Below are 23034 nucleotides of genomic sequence, written 5' to 3' on the forward strand. Positions count from 1 at the left end.
ATGGGCTTGCTGTTGAGGAGATGATCGCTGGCGGCATCTTGCTTTCGTGTATTCCATAGAACAGCACAGGAACCCCGACACGAAAGAGCTTTCTGGCTCGTGTAACTGTATGTGAGGACGTACCGCTCTGAGAACCAGGGATCGTTAGCTGGATAACATAATGGTGCGGCAGCTTTTGAGGTTAGCCTTATCTCACTTATCAGAAGTTCATTTTTTATTGATACAGAAGTCGAGATATGAACAATGAGTGCTTGAGAGGGTATTGTTACAGATGAGACAACAGTGAGATTGAGTGAATTTGCATTTGCTATTTCACGTCATTTCAAGTTAGCACTCAGAGAAAATAGGAACTCGCTGCGTTGCTACTGACAGCCAAATTTAAGTCAGGTTAAACCTCTATCACTCAAAGATCTACAGAACCAATCGCTTGGAAGTCACTGATCAGATTATAAGACACAACCTTTATTGATGTAAAATAGCCTTGCTCCACTGCAGCTCATGGGCTTCTGACTAATTACTTCCACGCATTTAGTCACTGGGGTAGCGCACCCAAGGCTCCCTGGACTACTGAAACTCAGGCTAGCACATTTAATACTGTTTTGCATATTACAATTGGGAAAAAAATCCACCCAAACCCTGTGATCAGCAATGTGCTACTTCTGGTGTCAGAAAGTGCCTGTGAGCAAAAGTAGGAGGGAGTGTGAGGGAAGGGATGTATTGGATGTGAGTAAAAGTCCCTGATTAGCAGTTTGATTTCTACTCTTTGTCTTCTTGTATTAAAATCATTGCACTAAAAATAGAAGCTGACCCTGTCATTTTCCCCAAGGATTTGGAGAAGTGGTGCTGAAAAGAATATACACACTTACTTGAAAATAATTAATACTGTGACCTTTCCAAATGTATCTGTATTGGGAGGGAGAAATTAAATAGACAGAATGAACAACCTGAGCCAACTACAAAGACTTTTATTTTTTTCCTGGTGGACAATGAGATTGGAATAATAATAATGTACTTAAAGAATGTTCCTCAACGAGACCTGGACCCCGCGTGGGCAACGGTGCTTCTCACGAGTGAGCACTTACTCAGGCACACAGCCCTGCTGCTGCAACGGGACTGCTCACACATTGAATTGTCTTCAGATTTATCTTCATTGTTCGTGCACACAAAGTAAAATAGCTGCCTGGGCCCAAGCTGAGAGCCTCTACGGAGAGGCCGCGGTGGTCCCCAGGAAGCTCCACCACCACCCGCCTCTCACCTCGTGGGTCAAGGAACAAAGAGTCCGTCCTTCTTTAATGTTAATCTGTCTGTGCCTTGTATATGCAGTTTTCTAGTCACCCTTTTTAGTCCTTCTTGATCTTACCTTATGCGCTGAGCGGGGAGAAATGCATACGCACTTTGGGAAACAGAGCTACGCATGATAGTCATAAAAAAAAAAACCCTCAAAACCCTTAACGTTTCCCAATCGGCTGTATAACAGTCAATTCACAGTCAATTTTTGTGGGGTATTGTGCAGTTTTCAGTATTTCCAGCAAAAGTTAATGTTTCGTTTTTAAAGCTGCAAGAATATGTGGATAAGTTAACACTGGTTTTTTGGTTTTTTGAGCTGCTCATTTTCCCACTTGGAAAACTAAGATATTTTAGCTGCGTGAAGACACAAAACTACAGATCCGGAAAGATAGTATACAATGCAGGGACAATTATGCCAAGCATCATTTTATGCATAAATTGGAACACGCCTATTAAGTCCTGAAAATAGACCCTGTTTGTTTAGTTCATGACCTTCTAGAGGTTCATGGGCTTACCATAAGATTTATTATCATAAGTTGTTTCAATTTTTCATTACAATTCATGTAGATGTTGACACTCATGAACTGTTTTTTCGTCTCTTCTTTTCACTGGTAGCTGGGCTGACTTTGAGTAAGTAATAGTCAACATAAAGAAGTGATGCTGCATTACCTTCTCAGTCATCTGGAAATGGTGAGATTTTTTTTCCCAAATAGAATTGCACACCCGAGCTCGTAAGTTGAAAACGGGCCAAGTCAAAATGATCTCTTAGTGCAGAATACTCTAAGTACAATAGTATGGTACAGCTGAGGAATGTTTTGATGTTTTTTCTCTCCCAACATGCAGTGTTATGACTTTTCAAAGTTGAGGGGCAAAGAGAAGAAAGGTCTCAAGGGCACCTTTGCTGCTGTCATAAGGTATAACTGCATTTCACACAGTGAGTTCAGAATTACTTTAGGAATTTCTCTCTCAGCTCACGACAGGTCAATAACCTGGACATTTAACTAGGGTCCTGAGCAGCCCTAGCCAGCCGTCCTGCTGCCCCAGGCTGCATCCTTGGTACAACCTGAGTGTGCTGACATAAGCTCAGCCTTGTCCTGCCTGCCGTGTGGATGTTCTCGGGGGGGCTGGACTGGCTACAACACCACAGGAGGGTTTAGGACTTGCTTCTTTAGACCCAGGGCAAAAGTAGGAAGCGGGCAGCCAGGCCACCTCTCATGCAAGCAAAATATTAACTAAAGCTGGAAACTAATACACATGAATGAAGATAAGCACCTGTGTTTTAGACTATGTAATGACTTGCAACTTATGGGTAGGGAATGCAGTAATGGAAATTACATGCAGTTAAAAGCTCTTCCTTTCTGGAAGACACAGAAAATGAAGGGCAGCAATATCTCTTTACTTTATATATGATTTTAAACAGCATCTGATATGTTGATGTCTCTTCTTATATTGCTCTTTTCATAGCACTGGGGCTTCACAGAAGTGGGAAGAAACGTCCACATTAGACAAGGGAAATGAACGGGTCAGAACACCTAGGGGGAAATGCAATGAGTAGGGTTTGCAGCAAGGACAATGGGATCCTTTTGTAGTCCATATACACCCTGCGAAGGAAAACAGGCTTTTCTGAAAGAAGGAGAAAAGAGGAGACTCCAAAGAGAGCAAAACTGAGGTCAAATTTGCAGTGACAGAAAATAGTGCAGAAAGAGAGAGGGAGGATCCCTCAAGGGTCTGTACTGGGACCTACTGTTTGATATCATCTTCATCAAAGACATAGGGGGATTGAGTGCACCCTCAGGTGTCACCAAACCGAGCGGTGCCATTGACATGCTGGGGGAAGGGATGCCATCCAGAGGGACCTTGACAGGCTTGAGGAGTGGGCCTGTGCAAATATTATGAAGTTCAACAAGGCCAAGTGCAAGGTCCTGCACCTGCCTCGAGGCAATCACCAGTATCAATATAGAGTGGGGAATAAATGGATTGAGAGCAGCCCTGCCGAGAAGGACTTGGGGGTACCGGTGGATGAAAAGCTGGACATGAGCCGGCAACGTGCGCTCGCAGCCCAGAAAGCCGACCGTACCCTGGGCTGCATCACCAGCAGCGTGGGCAGCAGGTCGAGGGAGGGGATTCTGCCCCTCTGCTCAACTCTAGTGAGACCCCACCTGCAGTTCTGCATCCAGCACTGGGGTCCTCAGCACAGGACAGACATGGACCTGTTGGAGCAGGTCCAGAGGAGGGCCATGAAATGGTCAGAGGGATGGAACACCTCTCCTATTACGAGGAAAGGCTGAGTGAGTTGGGGTTGTTCAGCCTGGAGAAGAGAAAAGCTCCAGGGAAATCTTGCTGTGGCCTTCTCATATATAAAGGGGGCTTTTAAGAAAGACAGATAGAGGTTTTTACCAGGGCCTGTAGTGACAGGAAATGGGGCAATGGTTTTAAACTGAAAGAAGGTAGATTTACGCTGGATGTAAAGAAGAAATTTTTTATGATGAGGGTGGTGAGACATAGGAACAGGTTGCCCAGAGAAGTTGTGAGTGCCCTGTCATTGGAATTGTTTAATGACAGGTTAGACGGGGCTTTGAGCAACCTGATCTAGTGAAAGATGTCCCTGCCTATGGCAGGAGGGTTGGACTAGATGATCTTTAAAGGTCCCTTCCAACCCAACCTATTCCACCATTCTAGGATATAGAAAGTAATCTTGTCATAAAACACACTTATTAGGTCTTTTCTTGTCTCTTCCACAGATTCTGTAAACCTGGATGACTAACCTATTTCTTCAGAGGTTTAAGTGATCAGTATCATTTAGAATAAGTCCCTAGGCATGATGCAGGTAAACATTTTGATCTATTTGGATGAGTCAACTTTCAAAACAAAAATATAGTTGAATCTCAGTTTAAGAGGTCACATCCTTCCTAGTGCATTTTCATTGACATATTAGCTTAGAAAACAGGGACCATTGCCTCAACTGTTTCCTGACAACATTGCAGGTGATGCTGGTCAATAGAAAGGGTCATGGTCACACTTAGCCTGGCAGAGACAGGGAAATCAGACTTAACTGCAGTGACTGAATGACAGGAGTTTAACATTGCTGCTTGCTTGAGGGCTAGGAGGGAAATACCTATAGGAAAAAATTTGACCTCTAAAACCATTGTCACAATCCAAAAGACAATAAAACAACATACTGTTTAAGGATTCAAAGAATTTGTAGGGTTACACATCTCAACTTTTCTCCAGTACAGGGAAAACAGCTTCAGTCAAATTGTTTGCACTTGCCTATCGTGATCAGCCTATAGTTTGTGCTGGGAGCTTCAGGACATCATTTACAATCAGCTATTTTTCATGCAATTCCACCTGTAACATTAAACCTGCAGGGTAGACTGAGAGAAAAATGGAAGTTTCCAGTATCCAGAGCTTACTACAGAAGCATGGACCGAGGTATATTGACAGCTAAAAAAAGGTGTTACGATTCTTATAATCAAGGCCCCTTGCTATCCTCTTTGCTTTTGCAATTATGTACCAGCAGAAACTCGACCATAGTAGTATTCCTTTGCTGTCTTCACATGTACATCTGTCTTCAAGGGAGAGTCTGGATGGTCAAGAGCTCAGTTAGTGCTGAGAGAAATGCAAGAAAAAAAAGAATACGCTATTAATGACATTGCTGTTTCTCACTTGCCGTTACTTCAGTGTGATCCAGAAGTTGGGTGAAATCACTTGGCATTTTGGTATCTTTTTTTGAAGTGATTTCCAAGTTTCATGTGGACAGTTAAGGTGCTACAAAGGCATACAGGATCTACAGGTAGACTGAACTTGTTCTGCTCTTCAAAATAGCATTGCCAAGACACACTGAATGGATGTTACGGGATCTTCTGTTGCAGTGATCTCAGCTGCAATGCTACGTCAGGAATCAGACTGAATTTTAGCCCATGCCTTGGTCTGGCTAAGGTCAAGCATTAATTTAGCCTCAGAATTCCCCATTTTAATTCTAATGCTTCTGCTTTTCTATAATATGTCCACATTTTACAGGTAGGACTCCAGCTGTGTATTTGCTGCAACTTACGATTTCAAAGCTGAATGCAGGCATAGGTCAGCTGAAGAAAACAATATCTAATGCAATGCAACAGATTATATAAACAAATAATGTAGTTGCTTTATGAGGAAAATCAAATTCAACAGATGAAAAAGATTTGAAAAGTAAGTGTAACCCTGGAGGTAATAGAATCTCTCATTTTCCTATCTTGTTCAAATCACTGAAAAATCTCTAGTGATGTGGCAGTGTCATAATACTAAAATTTTATCCAGAGCAGGATGGGTTTGTACATTTTGTGTCAGCTGGCATTACTTCTTAGGGTTTTACTGTGTCTACCAGGTATATCTTTGCAGTCATGTATCCAGCTAACAATTTAAGCAACAATCATTTCAGATTAGGTAGATGGAGAGAAAAACAAAAATGAGATTTCCTAGTCAGAGAATATTTTTGGCATTTATGTAACCTCATCTAAACAAATATTGTTAATTGATTTAATCCTCAGTATTCTTGTAAACCAGATAATTATCATCATCCTAGTTTTACAGCAGGAGAAAGTTGAGTCTCAAAGGTTAGATTACTGCTCAAAACCTCATGAACTTGCATGGCAAGTCTAACTCAAATCTGTAGAACTTTATTTTATGATTAAATCATGATGTCCTCCTTCCTTCAGGGCAAAAAAGCTGCTGTACTTAAGGAAATAATGGTTGCCATAGCATGGAAAATACAACATAAAACTATACTGGGCCTGTAATTCATTAGAATAAATCCCTTTTTCATTATAAACTGCATTGTTTAATGCAATTCAGAAATCTGACAGTATCCAAATGAAAACAAATTTGAGGTTCCTTGTTTTTTGAAGTAGAAGCTGTTGAAGACCTTTGTTATCTGATGTTTAGTAAAGTAACTGCTTTCAAACTAAATGTATTTGTAGGCAGTTTGTAAACCTTTATTCCTGGTTTACTCAAAGCGCCCTCCTTCTTTGGTTGTTGTCTTCTCTTCATACCGGGGCACTGCAAACAGATCACCTTCTGTCTCCATATTGCTAGGCTGAACTCGTTTAGTTCTTTTCATTTCCTCCAGTGACCCAGGCTTTTCGTCTTCTCTGATCTCTTCTCCCTGGTATTCAGTGACAGGACATGTGGGAACGGTTCAAAGCTGCGTAAGGGGAGGATCAGACTAGACATCAGGAAACATTTCTTTACGGAGAGGGCGGTCAAACCCTGGAACAGGCTTCCTCGAGAGGTGGTCGATGCCCCAAGCCTGTCAGTGTTGAAGAGGCATTTGGACAATGCCCTTAATAACACGCTTTAACTTTTGGTCAGCCCTGACGTGGCCAGGCAGTTGGACTAGATGATCATTGTAGGTCCCTTCCAACTGGAACTATTCAATTCTATCCTATCCTACTGATGTCAAATCTAAACACAATTACAAACGCCTTTAGTACTACCGTTTGCTATACATAATCTCATGCTCAAAAGCACTCAGTGCTCTTGATACCGTGCAAACGCCTGTGACCAGGAATATGCCCAGTTGCCATCACTAATGTGTAGTCATAGCAAAAGTAGTCCTGCAAAGGTCCTATCTTTCATTAAGTTGAATTCCCTTGCTTTGTAGGCAATGGGCCACTCTTGTGGCATGGGCACGCGGTGGCAAAAGCAACACTCTGGTGAATGACACTTTGGCTGCGTAGTGCTTTTACTCTTCTATTTTTCCCTTGTAATAACTCTTTTAGCTTTCTGAAATTATGAAAAATTCAAATAGAAAACAATTATTCAAATTATACTCCTTTTGGCAGTCATGTTTGGGACTGTGTATTTCATCTGGGAAACAACTTCTTAGGAGTTCACTGGCTGTTAGTAGAGGACCAAAACTTCAATGCATTAGAAGTTATTTCTTGTTTCTGTCTTGTCTGCAGTGTTTAACTCTCTTGATTATTGTTACCTTCAGAATCTGAACTGAAAACAAGAACATCAGCTCTACAGTGACTTCTTAAATCCCTTTATCTAAATTAGGACAAGATTTTCAGAAATGGGTGTACAGAAATATACAGGGGTCCATTATATATGGTACAACTAGTATATACTGAGTACTTTATGGATAACCCTGCCTCAGATGTGATATTTTACCCCTTTAGGGAAAAATACTTACTCAGGACCTCACAACTCACCCAGGGCTTTATAAGACTTCTGTGTATGCTGGCTTTTGGCCAATAGGAATACACTACAAGTAGGACTCAAAGGCTAACCAAAACCATACATAACTTGTCTTCCTTTTCACCTTCACTGCCTTCTCTCTCAGTGATGACCAATGTAAAAACCAAGGGATTTCTATGTGAGTTACAAAACAAAAACCAGGCAATTTTGTAACTTGTTGGGCAATTTCCCATTAAAGCATTTTCTCAGTGCAAAATGTGGTTTCTGCAAAATTAGAAGCTGTTAATTTTGCCAATTTTATTTTCAGCAGGGAAAAAAAATAAGGACAAAACCTCCCATTTCAGGCTAGATCTCCATGCCTAAGCCTCTACACCTTGATTCCTGTAAAATATATATCTTCCATGAAAAACACTGTCCTTCACCCAGGCAGACCAAGCTCCCTTCCCAGACTGCATCCCCCGTGGACCAGCGCAGGAACAGTGGTGGCTCAGCTAGAGGAGGACATGCAGTGAAATGTAGCCCAGCCCAGAGATGTAGTTTATAGGGGAACAGGCAGAATGAAGCTGAACTGTAATTCCCTGAAGGCATCTATCTGTAATTGGATATTTCAGCAGTCCAAGGTTTTGTCTGGCATTTTTTGATAATTTGTTTTGGTTTTGTCCAAGAGAAGAAATTGTAGAAGAATTAAAAATTCCATCGCAACAGAAATTCTGATTTCTCAACCCAATCGGGTCTGTTGTTGCATTACTTACACATAAAACCAAACAACTGCTACCAAAACAGTCACAAATCAAACCACCCTTGGTAATTTCTAATTCTGTCTTGGGTAAAATCAATATCTAATTGGCTGCAAACCAAGATAAAGATAAAAAACTGGAAAGACTTGGTTCCCATCCCTTATACCCACCACTTACCACGCTGCAGCTCTCATTGCCTAAAAAACAGTGTGAGCTCTGTAACAAGAGCCCTCAGCCAGGAGCACGATGCTTATCTTGTAATTAAAAAGTTCTTCCAGCATTCCAATATCAGAGCACCGCCAGTATGTCATTCATAGCAGTTGGTGGAAAGATCATTTTGGATAACGGGAGCTGTGGCAACAGGGCAGGTGGTATGGGAAGCAAAGGCTCATAAGAACCTGTGTTATAGCCGGAGGCAGAATGAAAGATAGTGCCAAGGAAGACTCAGTAGATAAAATGCCCACAAGCTGCTGAAGTTTTTGTGTGTGTGTTAGCAGAATAGAAGACAGTGACCCACCCTCAAGCAAAAAGACCCCGAATAATTCACAAGGGAAGATAGCCAGTGGTATAGTACTACAAAAATAACCTCAGGACAATAAGGCTTTGGATTTCCTTGTGCAGTGTTTCCTTGGTCTCAGCCTAAGTGAAACTCTGTAAGGAACATCTGGAAGAACTGTTTTCCCTAAACATGCATTACACACATAGCCAAGGATAGGCAGCTCACAACCAACAGCAAAAAAGAACACAGTAAGATCACATTTCTACAAGTATTTATTAATGTACTTTGGTCATAGCAGAATTGGGGCAGGAATATATCAGCATAAACCCATCGCAGTCACCTGGAGTCTTTCTTTTAATCCCTGTGGGCTGATCCAGAGTCCACAGGTAAAGAACTGAAAATACAAGAAGAAACTGGGTAGGCAGAACAGCATATTGACTATGACTAAATAAACACATTTTTCAAGTGTCAAAATACTTCTCATTGTTATGCTTTGAGCTTTCAGCAAAATGGGAGTTATTTCAAAATGATCTGGAATCACTCATCCCATATTACAGTAGTAATAGACCCTTCATTTCTCCTCATGAGGTAGAATGTTACTGTAGGGACTGGTAAATTTGCTGCTGCCTCTGTCAGTCAGGGTCCATCAATCACTGCAAAGCCCTAAACAATTCTGACTTAATGAAATGGGAGTAGGAAATAGAGGCAGGATCCATTTTGTTGCTATTCACTGAAGTTCTTCGCCTGGTTTTTGTTCCTCACATTGCTTTAGGAAACTCTTCTTAAGTTTCTTTTAGGTAGGAGGAATTAACTTCACATATGCTGCCCCTTTTGTACACTGTATGGGTTTTAGTAGCTCTATGTAAGGCCAGGGAAGAGGACGTGCCAGATAAATATGACAATAGGTCTTTTTTTCCCTGCAGTGATAAATCCCATTGAAAGCAACAGTGGTGTCTTAAACCAATGTGCATTGAAGACATAGTAGAAGTCAATATTGTGCTTTCATGTGCACAACCATCCCTTTGAAGTTCAGCAGCCATGCTGGTTACATGGAAGTACGGGTAAAGAAAAGTTTGTCTCCATTTTCTCTAAAATAACTCTCTCCAGTTTATGAGCCCTCCAGCTTTGATCTCTCATTTTGTTCACCTTATACGAGAGAGCATATTTCATGAGGACCTATCTAAAAAGAGTACTTTTAAATGATCAAGGATTATCTATATCCATGAAAATAAGGTAATATTTCTCAGACATTGGTATATGCTCTTTTGTTTCTGCCTTCCCTGCTCTTCTACTATGGAACAACTTCATTAGTATTATTTTGGTAACAGCTTATTGATTTGTTTTCTTCTCATCTCTACTGTTCTTGGGATGCTCCAGCTGCTCATTAAAATGCCTAATGGCCTGATAGCTACATTCAGCCCCATGCATTTGTAAAGTCTAAATTAGGTCCATCAGATAGCTTATAATTTCATTTGTATAGAAGAAAACAAGTACTGAAAGTGACTGAAAAATAACTCAACACCTCCAGAGAGGAATTGCTACAGAAGAAAAATAACATTGCTTGATCCAGTAGGAAGCTTCAGCAAATCCTCCTGTCCTCTTTTCCGGGAAAGCAGGCTCAGAAACGGGCCCAGAGCGGAACTTTCCCAACCTTTCCTTCCCGGTCGTCTGCCCATACATCCGTCCTCCTTGTGCTCGGGATACAGCACCTTTGTGAGCCTCCCGGCTCTACCTCATGGGCAGCAAAGCTGGGCCTAGGGTTAGACCCCAGGCGCTTTCAGCTTGCACAAGAGACGCATCTCATGTTTCTTGCCTTAACTTGCCAAAAGTTCTTCCTGCTGTCCCTGTCTTAATCCAAAGCGTAGATACTTTGGATCAGGAATGCCACCTAGCCTACAAAACATCAGACAACTCGCAAGTCACGAACTCTAGCTTCTTGAAGCATGCTCACGTTACGCTTCCTTGGTCTACTCTAAGAATGACTAAACTATGCTTAAAAGACAAAAAAAGTCTTCTAGGTTTATAGAGAACAGTCCAGAAACCCCCAAACCTCTTCCAGTCCCCTCCACCGAGGACCTCACCTGCCCAGGAGACATACCTGCTGCACACAGTAGCAATAGCACAGGACGTAGCCAGTCCACCAGGTGCATCAACACTCCAGGACTAAGGATGGTGAAAAAAAAAAAAACCACTGCTTAAAAGGTGGGCCAGCAAAATATTTTAATCAGGAAGCTCAGTTGCTGTCAGATGACTGTCTGGGAGCGAGGCAATTAGCAGCAGCTGACACAGCCTGGAGTCAGCACTGGTAGCAATTTTCCCCTCTGGCTGCTTCCATAAAATCAAGGCAGCTGTGATGTCTATCGCCTGCCCTCCCGAACCCCTCGGGGTCTCTGGAGTCCTCTCACAAGCATGTAAGGAGTTGTTGCTACAGTCATTATCCCTTACCTGTCAGCATCCTCTAACCAAGAGGGTATTTGATTCGTATTTGTCTACTTGCAGAAACAGGACACCAGAGGAAATGGGTTTTCTTATTTCAGTTATCATACAGATGACTACGAGCACATGGAGGAGGTTGTTCAGAGTGTAGCGATGTAACCCCATTAGTCTTTTCTCAGTTTAATTTGTGGGATTCATGTGTTTACAAAGAAGCTGAGCCTCAGCAGAAGGCAATTACCGTTCTTTACCTTAGTTCTTCATTTTAAGATCACTTCCCAGCACACTAAACCTGACAGCAGCAAGATGAGCACCAACAGATGAGCTGGGTTCCTCTCCAAATGTGCAGGAAAAAAATAAGAAAACAAACAGCCAAAACTATGAAGTGACTATTAGCAACAAGCAGCAGTTCTGCCTTTCCAGCTGGTATGGTACATCTTTCTAGCTGTTTCTTTCTCCTTCCTTGCTGTGCTTCATCATTCCTTGTCTCTCCCCCCCTCCTTCCCCTGGACTCCTTTCTTTTATGATTTTTAAGAATCCAGCAATCACACCAGCAATGGCTCTCCCTGTGATTTGTCACAACCTACTTGTGCTGCCAGTTTTCTGGTGGCTACTCTGCCTCCAGTAAAAAACCCCACTATATTACTGCATTACAGTTAGTTCCCTGTCATTTTAATATATTCGGTTAGCATTTCTATCACATTTAATAAGCATTTACTTGAATATTGGCATATTTTTAGGAAAAAGCAATAACAGGGCGGGCACTTCTAAATTGCCTTGGATATCAAGCATGAACCTCAGGGGTCAGGCTGTACTTAACTTCCACAGAAGTGCAGTAATTTCTTTGAAGTGCTGTATCTGGAGTAACTTACACTGCAATAAAGTAGAACCTAAATATTAAAAATAAGATGCATTTATGGAATGGACATGGGTAGGTTTTGGGGTGCAGCAGATAAATCCATGCTATTCTGATGAAGCAATCAAATTATGCAAGCCACAAGTGTTAGTGGACTGTTCATACTGACTGATGAGGTAGTCCCACAGTAAGTCACTACTTAATCGCTGCTGCAGGTGCAGTTTCCTACAGAAGAAGGTGGCTGGTGTGATTACAGCAAAAGACTGGCTCCCCCCTCGCTTGTCTAACTGTTCTTATCATAGAATCATAGAATGGTTTGGGTTGGAAGGGACCTTTAAGGGTCATCCAGTCCAACCCCCCTGCAATGAGCAGGGATGTCTTCAACTCCATCAGGTTGTTCAGAGCCCCGTCCAGCCTGACCCTGAATGTTTCCAGGGATGGGGCATCTGCCGCCTCTCTGGGCAACCTGGGCCAGGGTTTTACTACCCTCGGTGTAAAACATTTCTTCCTTACATCTAGTCTAAATCTACCCTCTTTGAGTTTAAAACCATTATCCCTTGTCCTGTCACAACAGGCCCTATTAAAAAGTCTGTCCCCGTCTTTCTCATAAGCCCCCTTTAAGTACTGAAAGGCCGCAATCAGGTCTCCCTAGAGCCTTCTCTTCTCCAGGCTGAACACCCCCAACTGTCTCATGCTTTCCTCATAGGAGAGGTGTTCCATCCCTCTGACCATTTCATGGCCCTCCTCTGGACCCGCTCCAACAGGTCCATGTCTCTCCCGTGCTGAGGACCCCAGAGCTGGATGCAGAACTGCAGGTGGGCTCTCACCAGAGCGGAGCAGAGGGGCAGAATCACTTCACCAGGTTCATGCTACAGTCAAGAGAGCAAGTTGGAGCAATCGTCCTGAGCCACGTCTTTCAGCCGGATCACAACAGGCGAGCTAATAATGCAGATAAACAGACCAAAATGCCTGTATCAAGTTCGACCTGTCAGAGAACTATGCCCCTCAGAGCTGCTCAGGTGAAACACAGTTGACTTCTATAAATAAAAAGATAAAAGATACCTCCTTCAAAGGCATGTTGTTCAGAAAAGGGCAGTCCAGTTTTGGGAATAAACCTGAAAATGAGTTGCCTCCAAGGTTCCCCGAGATACTATCAGAAAGGTAATGTTATACCTCCTATAGCTGTCACTGCTAAGAAATAGGGAGTACAGCAAAATGTTCTCTGTACCCCACACAATACAGTTCATGGGTTTCAACCTCCTACCGAAATACTGGTTTGTATGCAGTGAGACAAGAATGTCCTTTCTCATCATGTAGACAACAAAGTTGACCGAGCATTTTATCCGATGGAATACAGTGATCATGTTTTGTTGTTGTTGTTCCATTTTTAAATGGAAAAACACCACAGTAAAAGCAAAGTTGATGGATTTGAAAAGCATCAATTAGTTGCTTTGTTCATGCATCCCAGCACTCAGTTTATCCCATAGTGTAGCTCATTGTTCGGGGTTTTCTGAGAGGTGTTACTTGCATATCATGACATATAGTAATTAGCCCCTCAACAATGCCTGCCAGGAGGTGGCATGCATGATTACCGCCTGCCAGGAGTTTACGCAATGGCAATCCAACTTTTATCGTTCCACTGCTGTGTAACTAGCTTTATTGTCGGCATGGACTCACAGTGACTGCCACCTCCGCTGGCCTAACTCCAGCCACTGCGTAGTTCAAAGACTACCAGAAGCAGCAGAATGCCTCACATTTCATGGATGTGAGCAGACTTGTAGTGGTTAAATTATATGGTATTTCATCACAGACTGAATGGCAAGTTATGTTTTCCTTTTGGTAAGTAAGTTGTTTTTGACTTTAATTAATAATTGATAAAAAAGTCTGTTCTTATTCTTTAAAACATGATGCTGGATTCCTTGAATGGGTGGCACAGCCATTTAGCTGAAGTTTACCAGCATTCCGAGTACAGCATCAAGTCATCAGAGCGTGACCTGCTTAGGGGGCTTGACTATCCCAAGAAATTTACTGCCAAACATAGAGCGGTATGGTACATTCTCCCAGGGGAATCCTAGAGCACCTGCTTGGGTAGACATGTTCATTTTAGAATAAAACTGGCTTTACAATATTTGCCTCTTTTCTGTAGTTTACTGTGAAAGCCACTTGTCAGCCTATCTGTCCGTTTCCATTTGAGATTTCATTGCAATTGTGGGCAGAACCGACAGGCACCTTCCCTGTTTTGTTCCATCTGCAGTTCAGTGTCATTTGCTCAAGGCAATATGAAAAGACCAGCACTCCTAAACAAATGAAAACAAATGTTTTATTTACAGGAAAAAATCTGTACACTGTGCATACATAAAAATATACAAAATCATAATAGAAAATATAAAAAGTGTTAAAATGTATACAAACACTGCTTAAAAATGTGACTCCTGTAAAATCTTAAGCTTTGTCATTAGAGTACACATTCATTTAAAAAAATCATCATACAAAATAATTCTCAAAGCTATTAAAAAAGTACACAGTCTATATTTGAATAGTTCAATGACTACATAGTATAAGACTGATGAGATGATATGAATAAATGTAAGGCTTTTACACACAACTCTTATTTCAAGAACAAAACTCTGAATCTGATCACTAAGCCAGAGAAAAGGAATTTGCAGTGTCAAAATTCATTCAAAGATGCAAGTATGCCCAGACATGGGCTACTTTAAATTTCAAACAGTTAAATCAGGTATCCTCCTTGTGTGTGAGAGGATAGCTCCCAGGAAAGATTCAGATGCTTTCTAATAACAGTCTTCTGAATTGCCTACTTCAAAAAACAATTTCATTTATTCAATATGCATCAACTTCAGAAAGCATGAAGGGAAAAGTAGTAGCCATTTAATTTTGCAGTCAATGCATTTAATATTCCTTTCCTGATACATCTGTGTCACTGTCCAAATGGCATTTTTCCATCCTTAAAAACTGAAGAAAAAGGAAAAGGAAAAAACCCACTATGGATTGGATTGGTCTACATGTGTTTTGAACTCCTGTTTAATTCAAGCCATCTCTAAAATGACCGTGTTCAGTCTGTGCAACCATTGAGTGTAGACACTTGTCTTCACTTAAGAAAAAAAACTGTCGGTCTTCCTGACTTTGGCAAAAGATCTACAGCAACAAGTTCAGAATTTGGATGTTTTCACCAAAGAAAGTGTACTGACCAAAACCATGCAATAATTTAGCTAAATTTGTACAGAGAGAGTGTAGATTAGAGTGTGTAAATCACCCCCCTCTCTCTCCAAAGGTACATATTTCTTACATCATGGTAATTTCACTGACTTTACCAGAGTTTCAACAGCATAAAGCTGCACAGCAAGGTAAAAAAAGAAGTTGTAGTAGTTTAATCCAAGAAATGACTGACTGAGCTGTGAGTTTATGCTCAGGTAACCTTCAGAACTACAAAGGAATGGAACAATTAATATTTTTTCCTAGCAAAAAGATTTTGGCTCAAAATGAAGCAAGATCTTTCATATCTTTTTCTTGAACAAACAGCAGAATACCTTGATTTAACCATCCAAAGGCTGAATGCATAAAATGATAGAGCACCACAAGTCAGAAAAGCTACAGAATTCACAGTGGAAAAAAGAGCATAATGAAATTCAGCATAAACTCAGCACATTTCCTTAAGCTGCTGCTGTGTTTCTGGTTTGTTTCAGCTAAGTGCAACTGTTGTCCACAGCACCAGGGCACAGAAGTGAGGCTCGATAGCTTGTGAAGGCAACTTACTCCTACTTGTCAGGAAAACTCCGTAAATTTAAAACCTGCATTACTGCAACAAGTGTAAAGAGAGCTCAGGGGTCCACTAGCAGAGGCATTTGCTTGGCTGATGATGCGCCTCAAAAGGTGGGTTTGGGCAAACCTCTCTTGTCTATGGTGCCATTTCAATCTGTTAGCGTGTGACAGCCACACGGGAGAGCTACAAAGCCATGCCTGTATCTTTTTCCCAAAAAGCTCCACCATCTGGGTGGGAAAATGCATTTCCTTTCACATTGTCTGCATTTAATATAGGTATCTAAAACCAGCACTCTCACACGTTGTTATTATTATTAAAAGATACATGGTTCAGTGTTACTACACGCTCACTGTTTTAAGTTTACTGAATATGATTCTTTGTAAAGATCTCTCTGCCCTCAGGAGGGATGGGGAAATGCCCATAAATGCAAAAATACTCGGTGGGCTCTTAAAAAAGCCAGCAATGCCAATGCCACGGAGTGTAAGCAGTGGTGAGGGGAGCACCTCTGCAGGTCCTTTATGTTCTCCCTTTATTTCTGCCCCTTCCCCTGTTGCAGCAAATGGAGGTGAACCCTCAGTTAGCAGATCAGGCACACTTGCCCTTGTGCCAAAAAAACCAAAGGAGGACAAGTCAAGGTAGGGGAGTAAAATCTCTTTAAGCAGCCACAAGGTGTTTGAGCAGGCAGACCAGTGAAACATCACAGTGGAAACCAGTGTTGGAAAGCCACACCAGGGATGCTTCTTTTTTCAAGACAGGCATCACAAGTCGGTCTTCCTCCTCTGTGAGCAAGCAAGCATTTGCAGCACAGCTCTGTGGCATCTTCTGAGGTGATGGTGCTACAGCACCCACATTTGCACTTGTGGAAGGAGCACTGACTGCCGTATAAATCAGGATACAGTAAAGAAAAAATTTCTGCTGGGAGGGCTTGAATGTGCACAGTCCAGTAAATTAAAAATACACAGTTCATTTTCTAACATCTCAGACCTGGTTCTGCATTATTGTTTAAATGATGTATTAAGTAGGTATTGTTACATGAAACTTTAATCATTTGCCTTGTTCTGTACAACAGATATGTTGATTATTCTGACAAATTACTGAGGGAATAATACAACATAATCCTGCTGTGGGTAGTTGAGTAACGCAGTTAGTACTTTCCTTCTTTGTGAAAATCAAAGTTAAAGGTTAGTGGTTGCAAAGTTAAAGGTCAAAGTGATATGCTTTTTCTTCTTTTCAGAACTTGAGGATTTCCAGCTTATGGAAAAGTAGCATATTCACTAGTCCTAGAAAGCTAATCAACTCCCTTCCTTTACAAACATGGGGTAGCTAACCCAGCGTACAGGAGAGAGACATATTTGATTGCACTGTTCAAATTTCCCATGTTTTGCAAACAGGATACCAAACATACGGGAAAATAGATTAGTTCTATGTAGGTTATCTATTCTCCACAGATTAAATAACAGTTATTAAAAGTTGCCACCATATATAACATTAAAAAGAAATCAGTATGTAATATATCCAGTCTAAGGCTACTATGAGTAAAACCTATTCATTTTGACATGTACCAAAATGATTTATGGACATAACTATCCACACAATACAGAATGACAGTTTTTAGATCATCTGGACATACCTTCTGTCAACAACAGGCATCTTAAGAGGATCATAAAGCCCAAATTAAGAGACTACACGGGAAAAGAAGGCTAAGTCCTATGTAAGACACATATTCTTCACTTTTGAGGAAGGAAAATCATCAGACCAAAAGAGCAGAGTGAGAAAAAAATGATTCTGTGATTATACTTACTTTACTATTGAAGAGGAAATAGTCATTAATATTGTGTGCACTCTTCAATTGCCTTTCTGTTGCTTAAGACAAAACACAAAAAAAAACTTTCCACCAGTCACTCAGCTATTCTTTTCAGTGCCTCTTTGAGCTGTCTGCCTTTTTACTGAATGGACATCGAGTAGGATATAGCTGTGCTTTTGTGTACATACGTTCCTGCTGAACTTACCCTAAGAGAAAGGGTACAGCTGTGTGAAAAAAAACCCCAAAACATTAACCTCCTGCCACTCAAAAAATCTGAAACTCAAGTCTTGCCGTGAAAAATGCTGCTTTAAATATATTAGCAACCAGGCAGACTTTTAGAAGTGCCTTAGAGAATATTCTCATTTTGTGTTATGAAGGAAAATATCAAATTACCTCCATATGCAATCCGTAGTCACTTCTTTTGCAGGCATTACAGCTTCTCTGGGGTATAGTCTTTCAAATGTTAAATAAAAAATGCTGATACCCTCTACTTTTGTCAGAAAACTCCCTATACTTTCTTAACAAACAGCAGTAACTTGTGAACAAGTGAGTTTGATTTGGATCCCAACAAAATACCTAAGAAATTATGTCTAATCCTGAATGCTATCTTTGCTGCAAAAAGGTGAGCTCCCTCTATGCTTGCTTTCAGTGTGATGTGTGAGTGCTGCACACCCTTCCCTGGCTTTCCCTGGATCTTCTTCATCTGTGCAGACCAGGGGAAGGCATAATTTCCATCTCACTTACACCCTCTTGATAGGCTTCCCAGGGAGAATTTTGTCTTGAATGGGTTACAAATATGTTGTTGCTCTCTAAAGAAATGAGACATTTCTCTTTTCCCTCTGCCCTATGCAGTCAGAGTGAGCATGGGGGTCTGGCATCAAAAGTATATCCAGTAGTTTAACTGGTTTAGCTGTGTGTACAGCCATCTCCATCTGCACTGACTTTGTAGCCACCATAAGGACCCCTATATAGTTGAGGGTCTGTAACTGAGCCTGCGTATGAATGGGAATTAAAGTCTACTCTAGTCGATGACTGCACAGCTCGGAGTAGCAATTACTTCATTCTTGGAGAGTGTGAAAATCCCATGGAGCCACGAGAAATGCTGCATTGTTCAACTGGCCGCTCTGTACATGAACAATAGAGGCTGTTTCACAATGCCAGGTTTAACAGTTAAATAAGTTCATTTAAAAAAAAGTTACACTCTAGCATATGTGGCATAAGAGACCACCAACAAATTCTGACAGTCACACCCACAACAATACATTATATTTCTGCCTAAGTATGTCCTTTGCACCTTTCATGAGCTAAGCCTTTTTTTTTTACTATTTGCAAAGCAGTAATAAATACTCAGGCTCAGAAAAGAAGTATTCCTCATGCCTGCTACTTAATTACAATTTATAGACTCAAGACTAGATTGGTCTAAGATACATTTTTCAAGTATTCTCTTCTTGTTTATAGTACGACAGTAGTACCTTATTGCACATTGTTTCTGAAGGACTCTCTTCTACAAGTGTGAGAAATTATTTCGTTCAGGGCACTTGACAGCTTTGAACCCTGGCAAAATGACTTTCCCCTTCCGATACAGATCATCCTGCAAACCTTTGTTCATCCTCTGCACCAACAGCTTCTCATAGAGCAGTGGGTGGTAGGCCCCTAAGGTACAAGCTGCATCGTAGTAGAGTTCATGGTAGTGACATAGGTCGGTCTGTCGAACTGAAGGGATGTATTCGTACACGTGTACTTCATTACACATGGACATCATGATGAGGATACCTGGAGCAGAAAGTGAAAACAAAAGTGAACCCCAAATTTTGCTTTTCTCACAGCAATTTCCCTGCAGTCACCCAATCTGTTTTTCTTTCTTGCTTTCCTTTGGTGTTGCACACCTTAAGTACTACTTCTGTAAAATTAAGTGGAGTGATAGTTCCTTTTATTAGGGTAGCTTTCAGTTGTCCCTGATACGTAAAGATTGAGAGCCCTGTAGAGTTGACGGGGTAGGACAACGATCATAAGGAAGGAGTAATAAGCCTGTAAAGGGCTTGCATACCACCTTTTGCACACTGTGGCAAGGGGAAACAAGAACAGAAAGGTGAGCCAGCATCACCCATGTTTGTTCCCTTCGCAACTTTTGGATGGTTCATTCAGATCGTTGGTAATATTAAGGTATCAATGTACTCCTTGAAACTTCTCCACCTTATTACAATGTTGGTCTTAGCTTGGGATTGAACCAATTCCACTTTTTCCATCCACTTGCTTCTCTTTAGGCAGGAAGACATTGCCAAGAAGGCAGTCTAAATACACGCAGAAGGACACATAAAGAAGCATCAGCCATGTACTGGTAGCACAAAAGCCCACAGCTTCTGAGAATTTTGTGAACAGTCTCACGGAGAGAGGCTGAGGAAGGTGAACTCCTTCTTAGAGCAGTGCTGCCACAAGGAAAAGCCCCTGACCACCTCCTGCTCAGCAAGGAGCAATCCATAAAATGCCAACCCATTTTTTCCTGCCACATGTCAATGGCAGACTATCATCAGCACTGTCAATAGCGGCTAAGAAAGGCCATATGAAAATTAATTTCTTGTTTAAAGCCAGGTAAAGGTTCGCTTTGACCTTAGGCGCAGTCCTAAGATGCTGTTACTCTCCTTAACCCATGCTCAAGATCAAAACTAGGCCAGGACAGATAGGTGAGCTTATGCAAACTTTGTTTTCCTATGGCATAATTGTAAATCCATACTAACAGAAGGTCTTTATAGCTTTGAAATGAAAGAAATCTTACTGTTGCTGCTGCACATTTTCAAAGGGACTAACATCAGGTATTGATCAACAGCACTGTCTAAAGTGCAATAGTTTCACATCAATCACAGCTTCTGGGATCCTTTTCTGCTTCCCATAGCCATGTGAAAGGAAAATGATGGAGTAAGCATCAGACACCATTTTTATGAAGGTTTCACTTAAAAAACAATAAAATATAGAAAATATATTGGAGCATTTGTTGCATTAGTGGTGTCCCTATCCATTGAATATGACTGTCAACTCTCAGAGGAGACAGCTGTACTAATTCTGCTCACTTTGCACTTACAAATGAGAACTAATGTAATTGTTGGGTTTTTTTCTGTACAACAGCTTTGGAATGATAAAGCATCAAAGGTGTTTTGGGTAATTCTCACAAGTGACATGAATTAACATAAAAAATTATTTTGGTTTGTTAATTAAGCAAAGGCATTTTCTGAAATTTAGTTTGCAGTTTGGGAACACAGAGATTTCAATGGCTTGCTAATGAAAAGAACCTTATGTTCTCCCTGCTGTGTATCATTAGATTATCAAAATGATTTTTTTTCCCTGCCTGACGTGTGAAGTAACTGAAGAACAATTACTTCTGTGATTAAATCTTCTTTTATCATAAATGAAAGGTTCTGAAAATGTTTTCAATTGTTCTACAGCTTTACACTCTACAGAGTCTATGGTCTCAAAAAGCTAAGCACATCAATTTCAAAGGAAAAGTCCACAAATTTAAAAGAACTTTAGTCTTAAGCAGCAAGAAACAAGGATTCACGGCAAAAAAACATTTAATCCCTATTTGAGCAAAAAGTATGAGCTTAATAAACCATTTCCTTGCCTCCAAGCTGTTATAGAGATGCTCTGAATTGTAACCTGCCTAGCAACTACGTCTAGAATTGTTTGTTTGTTGTTTCAGTTTTACAAATGCTTTCGTCAGCTTTTCCACTGCCAACCTCCTTCCTCCAGTGATGGAGAGCCCACCTGCCACTCCAAGGTAACCGTTATCCAGCTGAATCAGAGGATGGACGGTCGAAACGCGTGCAATAACGAACCACGTCCAGAAACAGACAGTAAAATGATTTCTCTCCTGCACCCAGAGCCAAGCCTGGAGCCAGTTTCAAAAGCTGTACCACCAATGTCTTAGGAAAATTGGCTCTGACAGAAAGTACAAGCCTTAACCAGAGCGTGTTTCATTTCACCGCCACATTACCCAGCTAACCTTAAAATTAATAAAGGAAGTTGCCATTTGTGGGATAGGAAAACTGTCAAGAACAAAAATTGGGACTCTCTTATAATTTCATTAATAACAGTAAAGATGGCCACATCACTGCAGGTACGGTTCAATAATGACAAAATTTTAAGCAATATAATTGACTTTCCTGTAGATTAGTTAATGGAGCACTTAGAAGTGGTAGAGTTCTAGTTCTTAGTGATCTGTGGATCAATGCCCTCCAGAATCAATCTAAAAGGCACGCTGGGCTATCTAGTTCAGCTCCTTGCCCTTCCTGCCTTGTTTCATCCAGTCCATGTCTTGGGATTTCAGATCAGGTTGCTCATAAATAACCATAATTTCTGACAGTCTACTCAAGTTTTTGCTCATGCTGGACAATGACGTTTTGAGGGAGGAAACACAAGTGACTCGACAGGCTAGTTTCTGAGTGGTAACAGCTGATTTACAGCACATCCTTGTGTTGAAGTCTAGGGTCAACAAACTGAAAGATGAGCTAAGACAATGAGTAGAGACTACCACATACTGAGGTGTCCCTGGGCTACAGAGGCTTATCTGTCCTGGTGGAAATGGGAGCGCTCCTGAGACTTCCAGACCTGGTGCACACTGCAAATGCCCAAACCCTACTCTGGGGAAAAACAGTGGTCAATGCCAGAATTTTTCTCCTTTAGCACCTCTAACACCACAGACCCCCAGCCAAAGAGACCAACAGTGCAGTACAACCAGCACTCCCATCCCAACTACCTATGGGCGAGATCCCAGGGCATGCAGTATTACACACAATCTACATGAACCCGAGGAGGTAGGTCCCTCCAGTCAGCTGTCACAGCCCCCAAATTCTCCCTTGGAATGATCTGCTCCTGCTGTTTTGTTCAAAAACAGAAGGTGGAATTGCACTGTATTAAAGACAGAAGGGAGGGAAGGCAAAAAAAAAAAAAAAGCTCTTTTGACAAGAAGCTGTTTTCTTTGTAGGAATAGGGTCCTCACTAAAATAGGGAATAAATGGGTGCAGTTCTGTCCTGTGCCTTAGAGGACGCGAATCCCTTCCACAGGGGACAGCCCTAGTGTTGTAGAGCTGTTACTGAAATCTAAATTCACAAAAACCATGAATCAACCGTCTTAAAAAGAACAGCAGCAGTTTAAAGCATGAGGACGTTTACACCAGTCCGTGTACTAGAATATATTCAGCTTTAATTCTCTTTACTTTCTAATGCCACGTCTGGCTTGTTTTCCTTAAGTCCCTAAAACTGGGTCTTATGTTCCAGCCCGTGTTTTTTAGTACCACTCTGACTCAGTTCCTCTCTTTGCTTGGTGTTAACGACATTGCAGTGAGTTACTGACATCTGTATCCAGCAGGTGTAAGTGTGCTAAGCTGTCTATATTTTCATCTACCTCACAACTCAGCTTCCCCATCTTCCCTTCTCTCCCCCCGTTACCTTCAGTGATCTTACAATTTTTTT

At 41.3% G+C, this 23034-nt stretch overlaps 2 protein-coding genes across 4 annotated transcripts in view; one reads left to right on the forward strand and one right to left on the reverse strand.

The window, feature by feature from the left end:
* LOC128135195 (pinopsin-like) overlaps positions 1-22792 on the forward strand; it is a 93993-nt gene extending 71201 nt beyond the window's left edge. For both annotated transcript variants that reach the window (XM_052773900.1, XM_052773899.1), the window contains exon 5: positions 21263-22792. In XM_052773900.1, the coding sequence (XP_052629860.1) occupies positions 21263-21490 (228 nt within the window). In that variant the 3' untranslated portion in view covers positions 21491-22792. The remainder of the gene's footprint in view (positions 1-21262) is intronic.
* The window catches only part of ST6GAL2 (ST6 beta-galactoside alpha-2,6-sialyltransferase 2), a 174370-nt gene continuing 168126 nt past the window's right edge, over positions 16791-23034 (reverse strand). For both annotated transcript variants that reach the window (XM_052773898.1, XM_052773897.1), the window contains exon 6: positions 16791-19344. In XM_052773898.1, coding sequence (XP_052629858.1) covers positions 19076-19344 — 269 coding nt within the window. In that variant the 3' untranslated portion in view covers positions 16791-19075. The remainder of the gene's footprint in view (positions 19345-23034) is intronic.

Source organism: Harpia harpyja, chromosome 22 (assembly GCF_026419915.1).
Source record: "Harpia harpyja isolate bHarHar1 chromosome 22, bHarHar1 primary haplotype, whole genome shotgun sequence".
Classification (NCBI taxonomy): Eukaryota; Metazoa; Chordata; class Aves; order Accipitriformes; family Accipitridae; genus Harpia; species Harpia harpyja.